The sequence below is a fragment of the Hemicordylus capensis genome, chromosome 2, assembly GCF_027244095.1.
Source record: "Hemicordylus capensis ecotype Gifberg chromosome 2, rHemCap1.1.pri, whole genome shotgun sequence".
NCBI lineage: Eukaryota > Metazoa > Chordata > Lepidosauria > Squamata > Cordylidae > Hemicordylus > Hemicordylus capensis.
In genome coordinates this window covers 247,370,430-247,388,289 of record NC_069658.1, presented here as the reverse complement: position 1 = coordinate 247,388,289, position 17,860 = coordinate 247,370,430, and the positions used below count along the sequence as shown (strand labels likewise).

At 46.5% G+C, this 17,860-nt stretch overlaps 1 protein-coding gene across 1 annotated transcript in view; it reads left to right on the top strand.

Annotated features, from left to right (window-relative positions):
• Positions 1-5,227: 5,227 nt before the first annotated feature.
• Positions 5,228-17,860, top strand: part of LOC128342663 (zinc finger protein RFP-like) — a 29,629-nt gene continuing 16,996 nt past the window's right edge. The window contains exons 1-3 of the mRNA XM_053290318.1: positions 5,228-5,650; positions 8,379-8,474; positions 16,868-17,098. Of these exons, the coding sequence (XP_053146293.1) occupies positions 5,228-5,650; positions 8,379-8,474; positions 16,868-17,098 (750 nt within the window). The remainder of the gene's footprint in view (positions 5,651-8,378; positions 8,475-16,867; positions 17,099-17,860) is intronic.

Below are 17,860 nucleotides of genomic sequence, written 5' to 3'. Positions count from 1 at the left end.
CTCAGATCCCTTCAGCATATACTTGAAGTTGGGTTTTTTTGTCCCAATGTGCATCACTTTACACTTGCCAACATTGAACCTCATAACGCATATGCCATTTTGTTGCTCACTCATCCAGTTTGGAGAGATCCTTTTGGAGCTTCTCACAATCCATTTTGGATTTCAATACCCGAAGGAGTTTGGTATCATCTGCACATTTGGCCACCTCGCTGCTTACCCCTACTTCTAGATCATTTATGAATAAATTTAAAAGCACCGGTCCCAGTACAGACCCCTGGGGGACCCCACTTCTTACTTCCCTCCATTGTGAAAACTCTCCATTTATACCTACCCTCTGTTTCCTGTCTTTCAACCAGTTAGCAATCCACACATGTACTTGTCCCCTTATCCCATGACTGCTAAATTTTCTCAGGAGTCTTTGATGAAGAACTTTGCCAAAAGCTTTGGAACTCCAGGTATACTATGTTAACTGGATCACCTTTATCCACACACTTGTTGACACTCTCAAAGAACTCCAAAAGGTTGGTGAGGCAAGATTTCCCTTTGCAGAAGCCATGCTGGTTCTCTCCCAGCAGGGCCTGTTCTTCTGTGTGCTTTACAATTTTATCCTTGAGGATGCTTTCCAATTTGCCTGGAAAGGATGTTACGCTAACTGGCCTGTAATTTCCTGGATCTCCCCTGGATCCCTTTTTGAAAATTGGTGTTACATTTGCTACTTTCCAGTCATCTGATACAGAGCCTGATGGTAGAAATTAGTTATATATTTTAGCAAGGAGGTTGGCAATTTCACATTTGAGTTATTTGAGGACTCTTGGGTGGATGCCATCCGGCCCTGGCGATTTGCTAGTTTTCAATTTTTTCAGACAGTTTAGAAAATCATCTCTTGTCACTTCTATCTGCCTCAGTTATTTAGCCTCCATCCCCGAAAAGCCTGGTTCAGGAACCGGTATATGCTCAGTATCCTATGCCGTGAAGACAGATGCAAAGAACTCATTTAGCTTCTCTGCAACCTCCATATCCTCCGTAATACCTGCAATCCCTTTCACTCTCTCACTGTCTAATGGTCCAGCCACCTCCGTGCTAGGTTTCCTGCTTCTGATGTATTTAAAGAAGTTTTTGTTATTCCCCTTGAATCTTTTAGCTAAATGTTCCTCAAACTCTCTTTTTGCCTTCCTTATTTTGTTTGCCACAAATTAGGCCTACAATGAATTAAGCTCACTCCAGTGGGGAAGAAGACTGCAAAATAGTGATTATCCAGCAAGCATTTCTTTCTCTTCTGTCACCTATTTCCATCCTACTGTTTCCTTACAGGACTCATAGGCGGGTCTGCTACCAACAAAGCCATACAGATCTATTCTGTCATGGACTTGGTCTTCCCATCCACAGATGTGGAAGAAGAAGCCAAATACCCCATCTTCCTGAAGTAGCTGAATACCCAGTGACTCTTGACAGTGGCCACAACTTCTGTCAGAGCTTCATCACCAGCTACTGTGAAACATGAGAAGAACTAGGTGTCCTGTCTGTAAAGCAACGATTGAAAAAGGGATGGCCGTACTTTACAGAATTGTATTTATGCAATTCCAGTGTTTGTGAAACAGCACTCTTACACAACTGCGTTAACACTTTTGTTTCAAGCACACATCAGGCTCACATGTCTCCCATCTTGGATCGGGGTGGATGACATCATTTCAAACTATAACATTGAGGTGTCCCTATGTATCACTCCCTACAACTGTACCAAATTTGGTTCAAATTGGTTAGAAGGCCCATGATTTAGCCCACTTGCGCCTCAAATGTTTACATGTGCACCATCTTGAATCGGGGTGGATGAAATCATAACAAACCATGCCATTGAGGCATCCGTGTGTCACTCACTACCAGGGCCTATGAGACAGGGGGAAGCTGGTACAAATGACCAGGGCCCAGCGGTCCAGAAGGGAGCCTGGGGCCCAACTATGTTGCATCTGTTTTTGTCTTGCCTACTGCTGCTACCCCTCACCTGCCCCACTACTGCCACAAGGCCGAACCAACGATCTTTAAAATAATTCTAGCCACCATGTGCACGACCGGGGGGGTGAAGTGGGTGAGCCGAGGACACACACACACCCTTGATGGCGGGCGGAGTGGGAGTGGCCACTGTACCTGACTGTCCGGCCCAGCAGACCTTGAGAACTGTCAGCTGGGCCGGTCAGGCTCAGTGGCTGCTCCCGCTCTGCCTGCCACCGCCATGGGGGGGCTTGGCTCCCCCCCGAGTCTTGCACATGGTGGCTAGAATTATTTTAAAGACTGGCGGTTTGGCCTTGTGGTGGCAGGTGTGTGTGTGTGTGGTCCTTGCAGTGGCTGTGGCCCTCGCAGTGGGGGGCCTGGAAAAAAAATCACCAGGGCCCAAACTGGCTCTCAGTGGCCCTGCTCACTACAACTGTACCAAATTTGGTTCAAATTGATTAGGCGGCCCATAAATTAGCCCCCTTTCATCTGTGAGCCACTATTTCTATGAGCAGATCTAAGGGGATTGGAGCATCCCCTTTGATGCTGAGATCTCCTTAGATCTGCTCACAGAAATAGTGGCTCACAGACTAAGCAGCATCCCACGGGCGTTAAGTGTTCATACAGTATGAACTGTGACTGTATGAACGGAAGTGTTCATACAGTCACACAAGCACTATTCTTTCCAATGGCCATCCATGACAGAATGGCATTTCTGCAATTCCAGTGTTTGCAAAACAGCTCTCTTACATAATTTCGTGGACACTTTTGTCTCGAGCACACATCAGGTTCCGTGCTGCTGACAAAGCCTGAAGGATGCTGCATGGGATGCTAGCCAACGCCTGCCTTTCAGAATGAGTGCAATACGGGGAGGCTGCGTAGCCCTCAAGTGGGATCAGTTCATGCCTCGAATGCTGGAAGCAAGCGCTTGAATGACATGGAACTCTTTTTTTAAAGCACAGTTGTCCAAAGTTGAAATAATAAAACAGAAAAATAGACTTGGGTTGGTGCCAACCTTTTAGAACTTTGTATTTCACCAGGGCACTTTCCAGATTACACACCACAACAGTGTCACTACGTGTCCGTTAAGTGTGCTTCTGTACTGCCTGTGCTTCGACATCTCACGGCATGCTTGAACAGCAGGGACCTGCAAGGTGCTGTTCCCATTTCTGATGCCTACTTTTGGGTTTTATCTTTGTGTCACAGTGCTACAATGTAGCAAAAAAAAAGGTAAAGCTGTATTTTCCCATTGTAGGAGCTTTGCGCAAGCTAGGAAAGACTGCTCCCCCTGCTGGTGGTGTTGCACAACAGCCTTTATTTAGGGTTTTAATACAATCCTGCCAAGCCGAAGTAAACTACTGCTGTTGTAGCATGTAATCTGGAAAGCCCCCAGCAGAGGACCTGTAGCTCAGTGGTAGAGCAGGGGGTTCCCAATTTTGGGTCCCCAGGTATTGGACTACTCCTCCCATCATCCCTAGACACTGCCATAGTGGCTGAGGATGATGGAGTGGTAGTCTAACAACACCGAGAGACCCAAAGTTGGGACCCTCTGTGGTAGAGCACGTGCTGAATAGCTACTAATTCCAGTAGGGGAGAAGGCATGGGCTTTCCCAAAAGCAAGCTCAGTGACCCACTGGATGTCAGTGTTTTACTAGGAACAACAATGACCTATAGATGATTTGAAGTGGCCAGCAGTGCAGACCATTCAGTCCGCTTTCCACATGCTGTTGAGATGTCCACCAGCAGTCTGACCTTCCAGAAGGGGGGTTTCATTAGTATTTATGGACTAACATAAGAAGGGAAGATCATGACATAAAACTCCACACAATTAGAAGCAGTTTATTACATGTTTGGGACAAATATAAGAACAGGATAAGTCCAGAATTATCATCTTTGGCACCGATCATAAACATTTTTTTTTTTCATGGAGAGGAGCATTCTAGACATTTTGCCCACTGGAGAGAGAAAGCACACAATCTGCATTGTTTAACTACAGGAAAAACAAAAATGAAATCCATCCAGACTCTTGCTTCAGAGTGGTCGAATGAACCCTCATGCTTTCAATACCTACAAATTAGTACTATATAGTGCAGAAAGAAATACAGAGACAAGGTGGCAAACTTAGAGACTGAACAGAATTCGAAGTATTAATTACTAAAAATACCGATCATTTACTGGGATTGATAGATAAGTTGCTACTGAAACACGATTCAGAAACAGAACAAATAAGTCTGTATGATCAAGTGGATGCAACATTTAAATAGAACAATTGACATACGACAATGGGTATACCAATGGAAGGTGAACATGAAATTTACAGCAAACAACATTTTAAGGGGAAATTGGTACAAAATGTACTTTAGATGGTATATTACTGCTAGAATTACTGCAAAGATTGATAGGAATTACTCTGGAGATTGTTGGAAGTGTAAGAGCCATGCAGGGATATTTTTATTTATGTGGTGGACATGTAGCAAAGCGCAACAATTCTGGAAAAAAATTCACCATAAGGTGCTAGACAGTTTAAACATAAATTTCCCTTACTCTCCAGAGGTTTTTTTTGTTTTGTTAAACATGACTAAGTCCTATATTCATACTAAGTATTCAGAGCTGTCTTTGTGTATGATCACTGCAGCCAGGATCTTATATGCAGCTAAATGGAAACAACAAATAATCCTGATGGTAGATGAGTGGTTATGAAAATTAAAGGAATGCACCTCTATAGCTAAGGTTTATGCTTACTTATGGAATACTTTGGATGAAATATTTATTTCTACTTGGGATCCTTTTATAATTTAAAGTTTAGCACAGTGTCAACACCCCAATCCAAGAGTTGGTTTTCTAGAGTATATAGCTATTTTGGTGGGTTTTTTCCTGTCTCTCCTTTTTTCTAATACTTTTTGGCAAGGGTGGATTTGTGTGGGTGTGTGTCTTTTTTTTTTTTTTTTGGAAGCTGGAGAAGAGAGGGCTGCTGGCCTCCCGACTGATAAATGTAATGATGAGATGTCTAAGAACTGCTAATTGTAAAGTTATTTTTATTTTCTTTCTCTTCCTTTTCTATTATTTACTGTTTCTTATTTATTTCTGTTATCTTGTTTAAAAAAACTATAAAAAGATTTAAAGAGAGAGAGAGAGAGACGCCCATAAGAAGATTACGAGGAAGGGCAACACCCATTGGCTAGCAGAAAAGGGAGGAAACGAAAGTAAAACCTTAGATGTTTGCTTTCATTGTGAGGCAGCCATGGCAGCTTTGGGTGCGGTCAAAGAACTCTGCGAGGAAGCCACTTGCTCCGTCTGCCTGGAGTATTTCAAGGACCCCGTGACCATCGTGGAGTGTGGGCACAATTTCTGCCGAGCCTGCCTGACCCAGTGCTGGGGGGAGCCGGACACAGAGGCTTCCTGCCCTCAGTGCAGAGAAACTGTTCAGCAAAGGAACTTCATCCCAGATCGGCAACTGGCCAACTTTGTAGAGATAGCCAAGAAGTTAAGTCTCCAGGGAGGAAACCGGGAGGAAGGAGAGGAGAGAGCCTGTGAGAAACACCGAGAGCCCCTGAAACTCTTCTGCAAAAACCATGAAGGTCTCATTTGTGTGGTGTGTGATAGATCCAAGGAACACAGAAACCACACGGTGATTCCTCTGGAGGAGGCTTACGAAGAGTACAAGGTAGGAAATCGCTGTGAACGGGGTTTTGTGGTGTGCTAAAAACATGTTATTGTTCAGTTCTCCCCAGCAAGTGATTAGAAATCACCTGGCCTTTCCTTTCCTTTCTTCTTCTTTCTCTTGGCTGAAGTCTGCTCCTGTGCAGCTGAAACCCAGGCTTGAAGTTTCTATTTGGCCCCCCACCCCAAACAGGCAGCGGCCCTCTTGGCTGGGCTGTGACAACCCAGCTGCATCTCTCGGTCTGGCTAGTGAGCCTGAAGTTTCCTGCAATATGGTGACCCCAAACAAACGTGATTTTGAGAACCCCAGAAGGTACAAACAGGGTATATGGTCATTGTGCAAGAACACAAGAAAAAGTACACGGGGAAAATATCTGTGTGTGTCCCTCTGGATAAGAAAGCATGGAAAGCCTGAGTCGATGCTGTGAGAGGAGAAAAGCTGTTCAGAGAGAAATCTGTGTTTATGTCTTAGTACGACTATTTCATTATTGTTACAAAACTTATAAAATATTTGTAACCCTTCAATATTGTTGTATGCATTTAATTTTATTTGCATTATTTAACCTCCAAACTGCTGGTCCTCAGTGCTCCTGTTTGGCTTTGACTCCCCTCCAGCCTCTTATTTCATAAGGGGAAAGGGGCTCCTAAGTTCCTCGTAAGGTCCAGAGGGCTTAGGACATGAACATCCACATGAGAGACAGACATTTGATAGGTGCTATTTACAAATACGATGCATATTTATATACCTCTTTTCAACAAAAGATTCCCAAAGTGGCTTACATATACATAAAATAGAATGGCTCCCTGTCCTCAAAGGGCTCACAAACTAAAAAAGAAAGCTAAGATAGACACCAGCAACAGCCACTGGAGTGGAGGGATGCTGTACTGGGGATAGATAGGGCCAGTTGCTCTCCCCCTGCTCCATAAAGAGAATCTCCACTTTAAAAAGGTGCCCCTCTTTGCTCAGTTAGCAGGGATGATTTATTTTGTACCTCAGTTCTTTAATTGGTGCCCATTTGTCTTTGAGCAATAAGATTCTGTACCTGAATTTGGGGGTGAGTTGGGAGAATCACGGGCTGATGTTGTGCCCAGCTTGCTGCCCATCACTTTTGAATGTGGAGTCAGTTTCTTGGCTCCTCATCTGTGTGCAGGGGGAAAATCTTGCCTGCTGTTCCTGCCATTGGTGATGATGGCAAATAGTGGCACAACAGTGACTGTGCACCCCTTAGCAGCAGGCAGGGAAGAGGAAGCAGAAAGGACGGGCCTGTTCAGTGACTGGGAAGCAGGACATTCATGCTACTCTTGGATGGGTGGCCTGCTGTGTAGTATGTCAGCCACTGCCTCTTTGTGTCTTTTCTATCTCAGAGGTTGGAAATGTCTTTGGCATGTTTTCAAAGGGGATTTGGGAACTTGACTCACTTGGGACTGGATCTCCTAATCATTTTCGGATATCAGGGTTAGCTCTGAGGGTCGGGTCTGCGTTGGATCACACAATTCCCATCCCTGCTTGGACCATTGCCAGTTCTGCCCACACAATCAACCTCTTTGGCTTGCTGCCAGCTCTGTGAAGTTGCCGCAGGGCATGAAACCCGCCCCCTCCACAAGGCTTCCCAGGCGCTGGATGCAATCCCAACAGCCATTCCACTGCTAACAGCTAGAGGGCAGTACCGGTCCCACTCAGTGTTCCCTCTAACAGGAATTCCCAGATGTTGTTGACTACAACTCCCATAATCCCCAAGCAAAAGCCATTGCAGCTGGGGATTCTGGGAGTTGTAGTCAACAACATCTGGGGATCCCTGTTAGAGGGAACACTGATCGCACTACCCTTGGCCCTAATGGAGGACTGGGCAAGCACAGCAGCTCCAAAGGCACTTGGGTGCCTTTGACAAAGTCCAGAGCACTTTGAAACCGATTGGCCCAGCTAGGAGAGTTGGGGTGTCAGCAAAGCAAGTGGCACTCACTGTCACTCCTTTCCTGCTATGGGGCAGTTGGCAGGGCTGAACTCCAGTTGACCTGCGTTTCACAACAGCAGGGATGGGTGGGTGGAGGTAGGCACATGGTCCAGAACAGGATGGACAGGCTGCCTTTGTAATCATTCTGCCCTGTCCAAAACCCATGTTGAAATAGGCAGATCCATGGAGCTTGGGGCATCCAGCGGGGCTGCTCTTATGTTCTGGTGGGCTTTAAAAGGGGCGTCAACAAATTGATGGAGGACAGGTCTCTCAATGGCTACTAGTCTGGTGGCTGTGGACCACCTTCAGCCTCAGGCAAGATGCCTCTCAATAACAGTCACAGGAGAGCAACAGAATGCTCTCCAAACCTCCTTGAAAACTGTAAGTTTTCTTTAGCCATCTCTGGTAAATCTGGATCTTAGGTCCTGAGAAACTCCTGGGAATACTAAAGGGTGGAAAGAAGGGGTCTGTCTGAAGCTTTGCACACTGGGGGTGGTGTTCCTCTCTGCCCTCTCAGAGTGTCTTCAGCACATACTTCTATTGTACCTTCTATGCATTATGTGTTGACTGTTTTATAGGCATCCATTTTTTATTTCAATGGGATAACAATTCACAGGGACTTGAGGGAACCCTCCTGAAAGGCAATGCCAAGCACAGTGTTCAACCTTTTCCTTAGTGTTCACGGTGTTCTACAGTGTTCTGTCTTTTTCTTAGTTTTGATCCGTAGATACAGTAAATCTCCAAGAAGGAATCAAACCTGAACATTTGTTTTCTCTTCAGGATCAGATCTGCAGCCTTCTACAGACTTTGAGGAAGAAAGAGGGGAAAATGCTGACGTATAAAGCAGACATGGAAAAGGAAAGCCAGGATCTGCTTGTAAGTGTCGCTAGGAATGGGAAGTGCCAATCACATGAAACCATGTGTGGAAACATTCTTTCTGACATTCTTGTTGAATTTACTAGAGGCAGGGCGATTGAAATTTAGGTGTTGTAGAGTAATTACTACTGAAGGGTAGAGTAAAGGGTGCCATCAAGTCGATTTCGACTCCTGGTGCCCACAGAGTCCTGTGATTTTCTTTGGTAGAATACAGGAGGAGTTTACCATTGCCATTTCCCGCACAGTATATCGTTGCTGCCTGATAGAGGACATTCCCATACTACATGTGAAGACAAGTGGTGCCCCAAGTTTTAGCCTGGGGTCCTTAGTCTCAGTCAAGCATACATTGACTCAGAAGGAAGCTCCAGTGAAATCAATGCTTTCATCCCGCCCCTGCCCGCTGCACTGACCCCCTTAAGTTATTGTTTTCCTTACTGAGGGGCTGTGTACTTACTCAGAAGTTAGTTCCAATGAATTGAATGGACTCACTGCTTCTTCCAAGCTATGCTAAGAGCCTTTTCTTCTCTGGTGCTGGAAGCGGGAAAGAGCAAAGTGGGAGTAGGACAGGCCACACTTGATCAAAGCCATCATGCCCACCGATCCTTCTCCCATCCAAAGAGACCCCAGTAACTTTCCCAGGAGCCCACCATGCCTGAAGCTGGTGCTATTAAATGCTAGGTCCATAAATGCAAAGGCCACAGCCATCCAGGAGGTTATCCTGGAGGAGCACACAGACCTGACGTGGATTACGGAGACCTAGTTGGATGAGGGGGGAGATCTAAATCTCTCCCAGATGTGCCTACCAGGTTTCTGGGTGCAGCATCAGTCAAGGCAGGGTGGACGGGGAGGTGGGGTTGCCCAGGTTCATTGGGAGACCACCCCCCTCACAAGATACACTGTCCGCCTTCCTGATCAGTTCGAGGGCCTGCATGCAGTGATGGGATCATGAGACAAAGCTGGGATTCTGTTGGTTTACCACCCACCCCAATGTCTAACAGTCTCTCAGCCTGAGCTGCTTGAGGTGGTCTCGGATGTGGTGTTGAGGACCCCACGGCTGTTAATCTTGGGGGACTTGCTGAGGCCGCCTTGTCTGGAGCAGTTCAGGGCTTCCTGTCCTCCATGGGCTTGTCTCCACTGATTTCTGGTCCCACACATGTGGCAGGCCATATGCTCAACTTGGTCTTGGGTCAGTGGTGGACAGTGGTGCTCTGTGGATAGTCCAGGAGGCTTTAATACTGTTGTCATGGACTATCTGGGGAAGATTGGCCTGAGGGTGGACCCACTACACCTCTGCAGGTGTGGGGACCAATTTGGATGGTCCACCCTTGGAGGTTGATGGATCTTAATGGATTTCTGACAGCTCTGGGGGAGTTTCCTGCTGAGAGAGTGGACGATCCTGTTGATGTCCTGGTCTCTCTCCGATATGAGGAGATGGGCCAGGTGATTAATTAATTAATTAATTAATTAATTAATTAAATTTATGCCCCGCCCAAACTACCGTTATTGACATGGTAGTGCCTATGCGTCCTCTCCCGACCCGCCGAGTCCAAGTGACTCCCAGGTATGCAGGTGAGTTCTGGACTGAGTTGTGGAAAGTGAAGCAGACTGATAGACAGCTTGAGCATCATTAGCGGGGGGGGGGATGAATGTGACCGAACACAGGCTAGATGACCATATTACACCATATGTCGACCCGGGCTGTTGACACGGTTGCTCCTAAACGCCCTCTCCGGCTTGGTGGAGCCCGTTCGGCTCCTTGGTTTTCCTCAGAGCTTAGGGTGATGAAACAACTTGGACGACGTCTGGAATGATGCTGGAGGAGGGAGAGTCGTGCCGAATCCGACCGAACATGGGCTAGAGCCCATTTTAGGGACTACTCCGTGGTGGTGGGGGTGGCGAAGAAATGTTTTTTCTCTGCCTCCATTGCATCTGCTCAGTGCAGACAAAGGGAGCTGTTTCGTGTTGCAAAAACATTGCTCCACACATATCCCCCCCCCGGTAATGGGGGAGGAATAATCTACAGCCCATTGTGATCAGTTTGCTTGCTACTTTGCAGATAAAGTCGCTCGCATCCGTGCTGACCTGGACTCCAGAATTTTGGCAGTTTCAGAGGACGTGCCTCTGGTACCATCTGGTCCTGTTGTGTTGGATTCTTTTCAGTTAGTAAAGCCTGAGGAAGTGGACAAGATCCTGGGCAGTGTGCGAGCGACATCATGCGCTCTTGACCCTTGCCCTTCATGGCTAATAAAAGCTGCCAGGGAGGGTACAGGCAGATGGTTGGAGGTGATCATTAATGGTTCATTAAGGGAGGGCAGGATGCCATTGTGCCTCAAGGAGGTGGTGGTAAGACCATTATTTTAAAAAGCTCTCTCTTGATCCCTCCAACCTGGACAGCTATAGACAACTAAAGGGAATCTAGCCTTCCCTTTTTGGGCAAGGTGATAGAGCGCGTGGTGGCATCTCAGCCGCAGAGGGTCTTGGATGATATGGATTATCTGGACCCTTTTCAATCTGGCTTCCGCCCTGGATATGGGACTGAAACTGCCTTGGTCACTCTAGTGGATGACCTTCGCTAGGAGCTAGATAGGGGGAGTGCGTCCCTGTTGGTTCTGCTGGACCTCTCGGTGTTGTTCGATACCATCGACCATGGTATCCTTCTGGACAGCCTCTTGAGTATGGGAATTGGAGGTACTGTGTTGGAGTCGCTCCATTCCTTTCTTCGGGGGAGGGTCCAGAAGGTGGTGCTGGGGGACTACTGCTTGGCCCTGTGGCCATTGGCCTGTGGGATCCCGCAGGGTTCGATTTTGTCCCCCATGCTGTTTAACATCTACATGAAGTCGCTGGGAGAGGTCATCTGGAGACTTAGACTGAGTTGTCAGCAACATGCAGATGACACTCAGCTCTATCTCTCCTTGTCACCTGCACTCCCCTTGAAGGAGCAAGTACCCAGCTTGGGGGTACTATTGGACCCAGCTCTGCTTTTGGAAGCTCAGGTGGAGGCGTTGGACAGGGGTGCCTTTGCACGGCTTCGGCTAGTGCGCCAGCTGCGTCCCTTTCTCAAGAAGGCAGATCTGGCCACAGATTACCCAGTTAACCATGTCTTAGTCACGTCACGGCTGGATTACTGTAACGCGCTCTAGGTTTGTTAGATACTGGGATACATTTTGGGGCAAGCAAGGCCTGTACAAAAGGGATGGGCTGCACTTGAACCAAGATGGAACCAGACTGCTGGCGCTTAAAATCAAAAAGGTTGTAGAGCAGCTTTTAAAATGACGCCTGGGGAACAGCCGATGGGAGCTGGGCAGTATCCCGTTTGGCAAAAGCCATCCTTTAAACTGTGAGGGTGCAAAGGATTCAGATAAAAGAGAAGGGGACAGAGCAGAACCGCATAAAGAGCAGATGGGACCCTGTGCCAGCAGGTCAAAGAGTCAAAAGAATAGCATACACCAGGTGAGAGATTCAGTGTATAGGTGCTTATATGCCAGTGCCAGAAGCCTCCGAGCCAAGATGGGTGAGCTGGAGTGGTTGGTTGCTAACGCAGAAATAGATATAGTGGGCATAACAGAAACATGGTGGAACAGTGAGAACCTGTGGGACACTGTTATCCCTGGGGATAAACTCTATAGAAAGGACAGGGAGGGGTGCCTTGGAGGAGGGGTAGCACTGTATGTTAAAGAAGGGATAGAATCTAACAAGCTAGAAAACCTAGGTGGACTGGAGTCCTCCACAGAATACAAGGCCGGAAAGGGAATGTACTACTGGGGACGTGCTATCGCCCTCCAGATCAAAATGCCAACAGTGACTGGGAGTTGCAGGAGGAAATCAGGGAAGTGTCAAGGAGAGGCAGGGCTGTAATTATGGGTGACTTCAATTACCTACACATAGACTGGGTAAATTCACAGTCAGGTCAGGACAAAGAGGTCAAATTTCTAGATACGCTAAATGACTATGCGCTAGAACAGTTGGTCATGGAACCAACCAGAGAGAAGGCGACCTTGGACCTAATTCTGAGTGGCACCCAGGACCTGGTGCGTGATGTTAGTGTCATCGACCCTTTAGGGAACAGTGACAATAGTGCCATCAAATTCAGCATACATGCGGGGAGAGAATCACTAAGGACGTCTAACACGGACATTTTGAATTTCAGAAGAGGAAACTTCTCCAAAATGAGGAGTATGGTGAAAAGAAAGCTGAAAGGGAAAACCAAGAGAGTCGCTTCGCCCCAGAGTGCATGGAGTTTACTCAAAACCACAATACTAGAAGCCCAGTTAGATTGTATACCCCAAAGGAGGAAAGGTACCACTAAGTCCAGGAGGATGCTAGCATGGCTAACGGGTACCGTCAAGGAAGCCATAAAAGGGAAGAAGGCTTCCTTCCGAAATTGGAAGGCCTTTCCAAATGAAGAGAACAGAAAGGAACACAAACTCTGGCAAAAGAAATGCAAGGTGACAAAAAGGGAGGCGAAAAGAGAGTTTGAGGAACATTTAGCCAAAAATATCAAGGGGAATAACAAAAACTTCTTTAAATACATCAGAAGCAGGAAACCTGCCAGGGAGGCGGTTGGACCATTAGACAATGAGGGAGTGAAAGGGATTATTAAGGAGGATATGGAGGTTGCAGAGAAGCTTAATGAGTTCTTTGCATCTGTCTTCACGGCAGAGGATATTGAGCATATACCTGTTCCTGAACCAGGCTTTTTAGGAGGAGGAGCTCCAAAAGGATCTCTCCAAACTGGGGGAGTGAGTGACAAAATGGCAAATGCAGTTCAATGTTAGCAAGTGTAAAGTGATGCACATTGGGATGAAAAACCCCAACTTCAAGTATATGCTGATGGGATCCGAGCTGTCGGAGACTGACCAGGAGAGGGATCTTGGGGTCGTGGTGGACATCTCGTTGAAAGTGTCAACTCAATGTGCGGCAGCTGTGAAAAAGGCCAATTCCATGGTAGGGATCATTAGGAATGGTACTGAAAATAAAACGGCTAATATTATAATGCCCTTATACAAAATTATGGTGCGACCACACTTGGAGTACTGCGTACAATTCTGGTCACCATATCTAAAAAGGGACATTGTAGAACTGGAAGAGGGCAACCAAGATGATCAGGGGCCTAGAGCACCTTTCTTATGAGGCAAGGCTACAACACCTGGGGCTTTTTAGTTTAGAAAAAAGACGACTGCGGGGAGACATGATAGAGGTCTACAAAATCATGCATGGTGTGGAGAGAGAGAAATTCTTCTCCCTCTCACATAACACTAGAACCAGGAGTCACTTTATAATTGCTAACATTGAACCGTATTTGCCATTTTGTCTCCCACTCCCCCAGTTTGGAGAGATCCTATTGGAGCTGCTCACAATCCGTTTTGGATTTCACTACCCGGAAGAGTTTGGTATCATCTGCAAATTTGGCCACCTCGCTGCTTACCCCTGCTTCTAGATCATTTATGAATAAGTTAAAAAGCATTGGTCCCAGTACAGATCCCTGGGGGACCCCACTTCTTACTTCCCTCCTGGGTGAGTAAAATTGATCATCCGAGTAATGAGGTCAGACTGGTCTTGGATGGGGTCACACTCCCTCTGAAAGAGGAAGTCCGCAGCTTGGGGGTGTTTCTGGACCTGACATTATCCTTGCAGGCACAGGTGGGCAGCGGTGGGCAGAAGTGCCTTTTATGGCTGGTACGCCTGCTGCAACCCTACTTGAAGAAGTTGAACCTGACCTTAGTAACATCCAGAATGGACTACTGCAATGCACTCTATGTGGGTCTGTCTTTGAAGACCGTTCAGAAGCTTCAACTGGTCCAGGATGCTGCTGCAAGGATGCTTGTGGGCACAAATCGCTACATGAGTGTCACACACGTCCTGTGGTAGCTTCATTGGTTACTGGCCCGCTTCCGGGCTAGATTCGAGGTGCTGGTCTTGACCTTTAAAGCTCTACACGGCTTGGGGCCAGGGTACCTGTCAGACCACATCAACCCATATGAACCTGCCAGGACCCTCCACTTATCTCAGGCCCTGCTCATGGCCCTGCCACTAACAGATCCAGTTGGCGGGGACTAGAAACAAGGCCTTTTCGGTTGTGGCTTCTGGGCTTTGGAACGCCCTCCCTGAACAACTTCGCCATGCTCCCTCCCTCAGTGTCCCTCCCTCAGTGTTTTTTTAAAAAACAACTAAAAACACATCAAGGTGCTTCACATGATTAGTGTGAAGTGCCAGATGGGGTTTGTGTGGGGAGAGCAGGCTTAGCTGGATTGGCTGCGCAGACGAGAGGCTGCCCGGCCGTGGCTCCGTTGGGAGCTCTGGGGGCCGGGGAAGAGGAGCACCTCTGCGCGGCCACCTGAACCTGAGGAAGGCACCACGCTAGTGCTCAGTGCCTTCCTGTGGTCCCCCTTCTCCCCCCCACCCCAAGTGTGCCAGCCGTGATAGTGTTTGGTAGGAGATCGAAAAAGCATAGCTGGTCCATAAATGGTAACAGCGTTCAGCAAGTTAAAACGTATAAATATCTCGGCCTTTTGCTCCATGAGCGTCTCTTATGGAGACCCCACTGTGCCTATTTGGCCACTAAGGTTCAACATGCAGTTATAGCTGTATTGAAATTTTTTTACACCAAAGGGGCCTATTCTATTCCTGCTGCGCTGAAGGTTTCCCAAGCTAGAATTTTAGCCCAGATGCTTTATGGAATATAGATTTTCTTGACAGGAAACCTACAGTCCCTTGAACGGGTTCAAATGAGATTTCTATGAAATCTCCACCATACCATTCTATTGTGTCTCGAATGTGTCGCTTCCTTTAGAGGAGGGCATTACCAGGATAGTAGCCCAGGCATGGTCACGCTTAATTAATTACTGGCAGAAAATTAACTCTTATGGGTTTGGCTTGGTTCCTTTGGTATTAAAGGATGAATATCAGTCTATTTGGAAGAAAAACATACAGGTCATACTGGGCAAGTGTGGTATTCTGAGCAATTCATATGTCCCTTAGGCCCAGATCTAGTCAAAAAAGTTTTAAAACAGAGAATTTGGGACCTGGAGAAACAAAGGGACGCCCTTATACCTTCCCTCCAAAACCATAGATGGCAAGACATTAAATCGAGCCTGGGAGAATGCTCTCCTTTGGGTCAGAGCAGAAAAGTACATAAGGTAAGTTGCCGGAAGTGGGTCACTTGAGAAGTAAACATTATAAATTCCAATAGAGACCCTACTCAGATGTGGTTGAGACAACTGTACATGTGCTTTTACACTGTACCTTTTACAAAACCATCCGTACCTCCTGGCTCGAACCTTATTTGTGCAAATTTTTGGGACATCAGGATGAGTTCTATGTTGAGCTCTTCCTGTCAGGTTGGCACAAGGAAATTACCATGGCTACGGCTAGATTTTGTGCAGCTGCTATAAAAATAAGAAATGTTTTAACACATTTTAATTGATAAACTTTATGCGTTATCCCCCCCTGCAATTCTGATAATTGTATTATTGCTGCTTATTGTATGTATGCTATGTTTGGTCTTGTACTGTAAATAAATAAATGAAGTGTGCCTGCTGGCTGACACACGAGCAACAAAACAAGGTTAACGGAGCCCTTGCTCCGTTCACCTCGTTTAAGAGGAGGGGTAGTTAGGCGGGCTAACCCCCACAGAACCACCAGGCTCACCTGTGAGCCCGGTGGTCTCATGATTGATCAAAACCGAGCTAAGGGAGCCCAGCCCGGTTTTGATCAATTGTGTGAATAGCTTCACCTTTTAAAGAGGCTTTTTAATGGTTTACTTGTTGCTTATATCTGGTAGGTTCTTTAGTTTTTATATTTCACATTTTTATTTCACAGTTTTTATATTTATTTAGTTTATATATATATATATATATTTTTTTTTTTAAAAAAATTATTTGAAACTTAAACAACAACCGTAGTTCTGATTGTGGTTTTAGCCAAAATATCAACTTATACTTGGATTTTTAACTGTTTAACTTAATGTGGTTAATTTTATTAGTCTTATTTCGCATTGTATCTATTTTATAAATGTTGTGAGCCGCACCAAGCAGTAGTGTACTGTATGGGTGTGGTATAAATATTTTAAATAAATAAAAATAAATCAATAAGTCCCTCAGCACAAGTTGGTAGAAGTAGTAAAGCGGAAGGATTCAGGGTGAGTTTTCTACTATGCCTGGCTGTTTGCACAAGTTCAGGTTGCCTGACAAAGCTCTTTTGGCCCCTCTAAGGCTTGTCTGCCTTCTGGCACCAAACGACTGTCTCTGGAAGAGTTTCATTCAGGGTCAAGGCTAAATTTCAAAAGGGAGTTATCCTAGCTTGTACCATTTTCACAACTCCCTTTCTGACACTGTAGGGATTGACAGTATTCCTGACATCACTTGTTTTCTCCTCTTAAAATTGGCTTGTTCCAGGAGCGAACCAAAGCAGAGAAGCAGAAGACGAGGGCTGAGTTCAGACAACTGCACCAATTTCTGGAAGAGCAAGAGAAACGTTTGCTGGCCCAGATGGAAGAGCTGGAGAAGGAGATGGCGATCAAAAGGGAGGAGCACCTGGCCACACTCTCCAAAGAGCTCTCCTCCTTGGCAAGTTTCATTCAGGAGATGGAGGAGAAATGTCAGCAGCCAGCGAGTGAACTTCTGCAGGTGAGGCCTGGTGCATGCATGCCCCAGCAGGAGGCAGGAGAACCTGGATGGGGGAGAATGCGAGGCACCACTTCAGACTGCAGGGCGGGGATTCCATTTCTGAATTCTCTTCCACATGAAACATGGAATGGGAAGATGACAACTTGCACATCAGAGGAAGAGGTCCTGGCCTAGCCCTCCCCGCTAGGGATGTGCACGAACCGGTTTGGCCAGTTCAGGGAGGGGGGTTGCCTTTAAGGAGCAGGGAGGGTGCTCTCTCCCCCACAGCAGTGTTTCCCCTGCCGGCTGGTGTGAGGCGGCAGCATACCCTCTTGCCATACCCTCAGCGTCACACCAGAAGTAGCCGGTGCATGTGCATAATTAACCTATGGAATTCTCTGCCACAAGATGTGGTGACAACCTACAACCTGGATGGCTTTAAGAGGGGTTTGGATAAATTCATGGAGGAGAGGTCTATTCAACGGCTGCTAGTCTGAGGGCTATAGGCCACCTCCAGCCTCAGAGGCAGAATGCCTCTGAATACAAATTTTTATTTATTATTTATTTATTTATTTATTTGATTTATATACCGCCCTTCCAAAATGGCTCAGGGCGGTTCACAATTAAAACAACTTATAAAACAGTAAAAAGCTAAAACAAATTAAAACAATAAAACAACAGCTAACAATTTAAAACATTTTAAAACAAAAATAAAACATTATCCCCAGACCCCAGCTCAAGAAAACGTAGACTCAGTATAGAGGAAAAGGGCCACAACTTTGT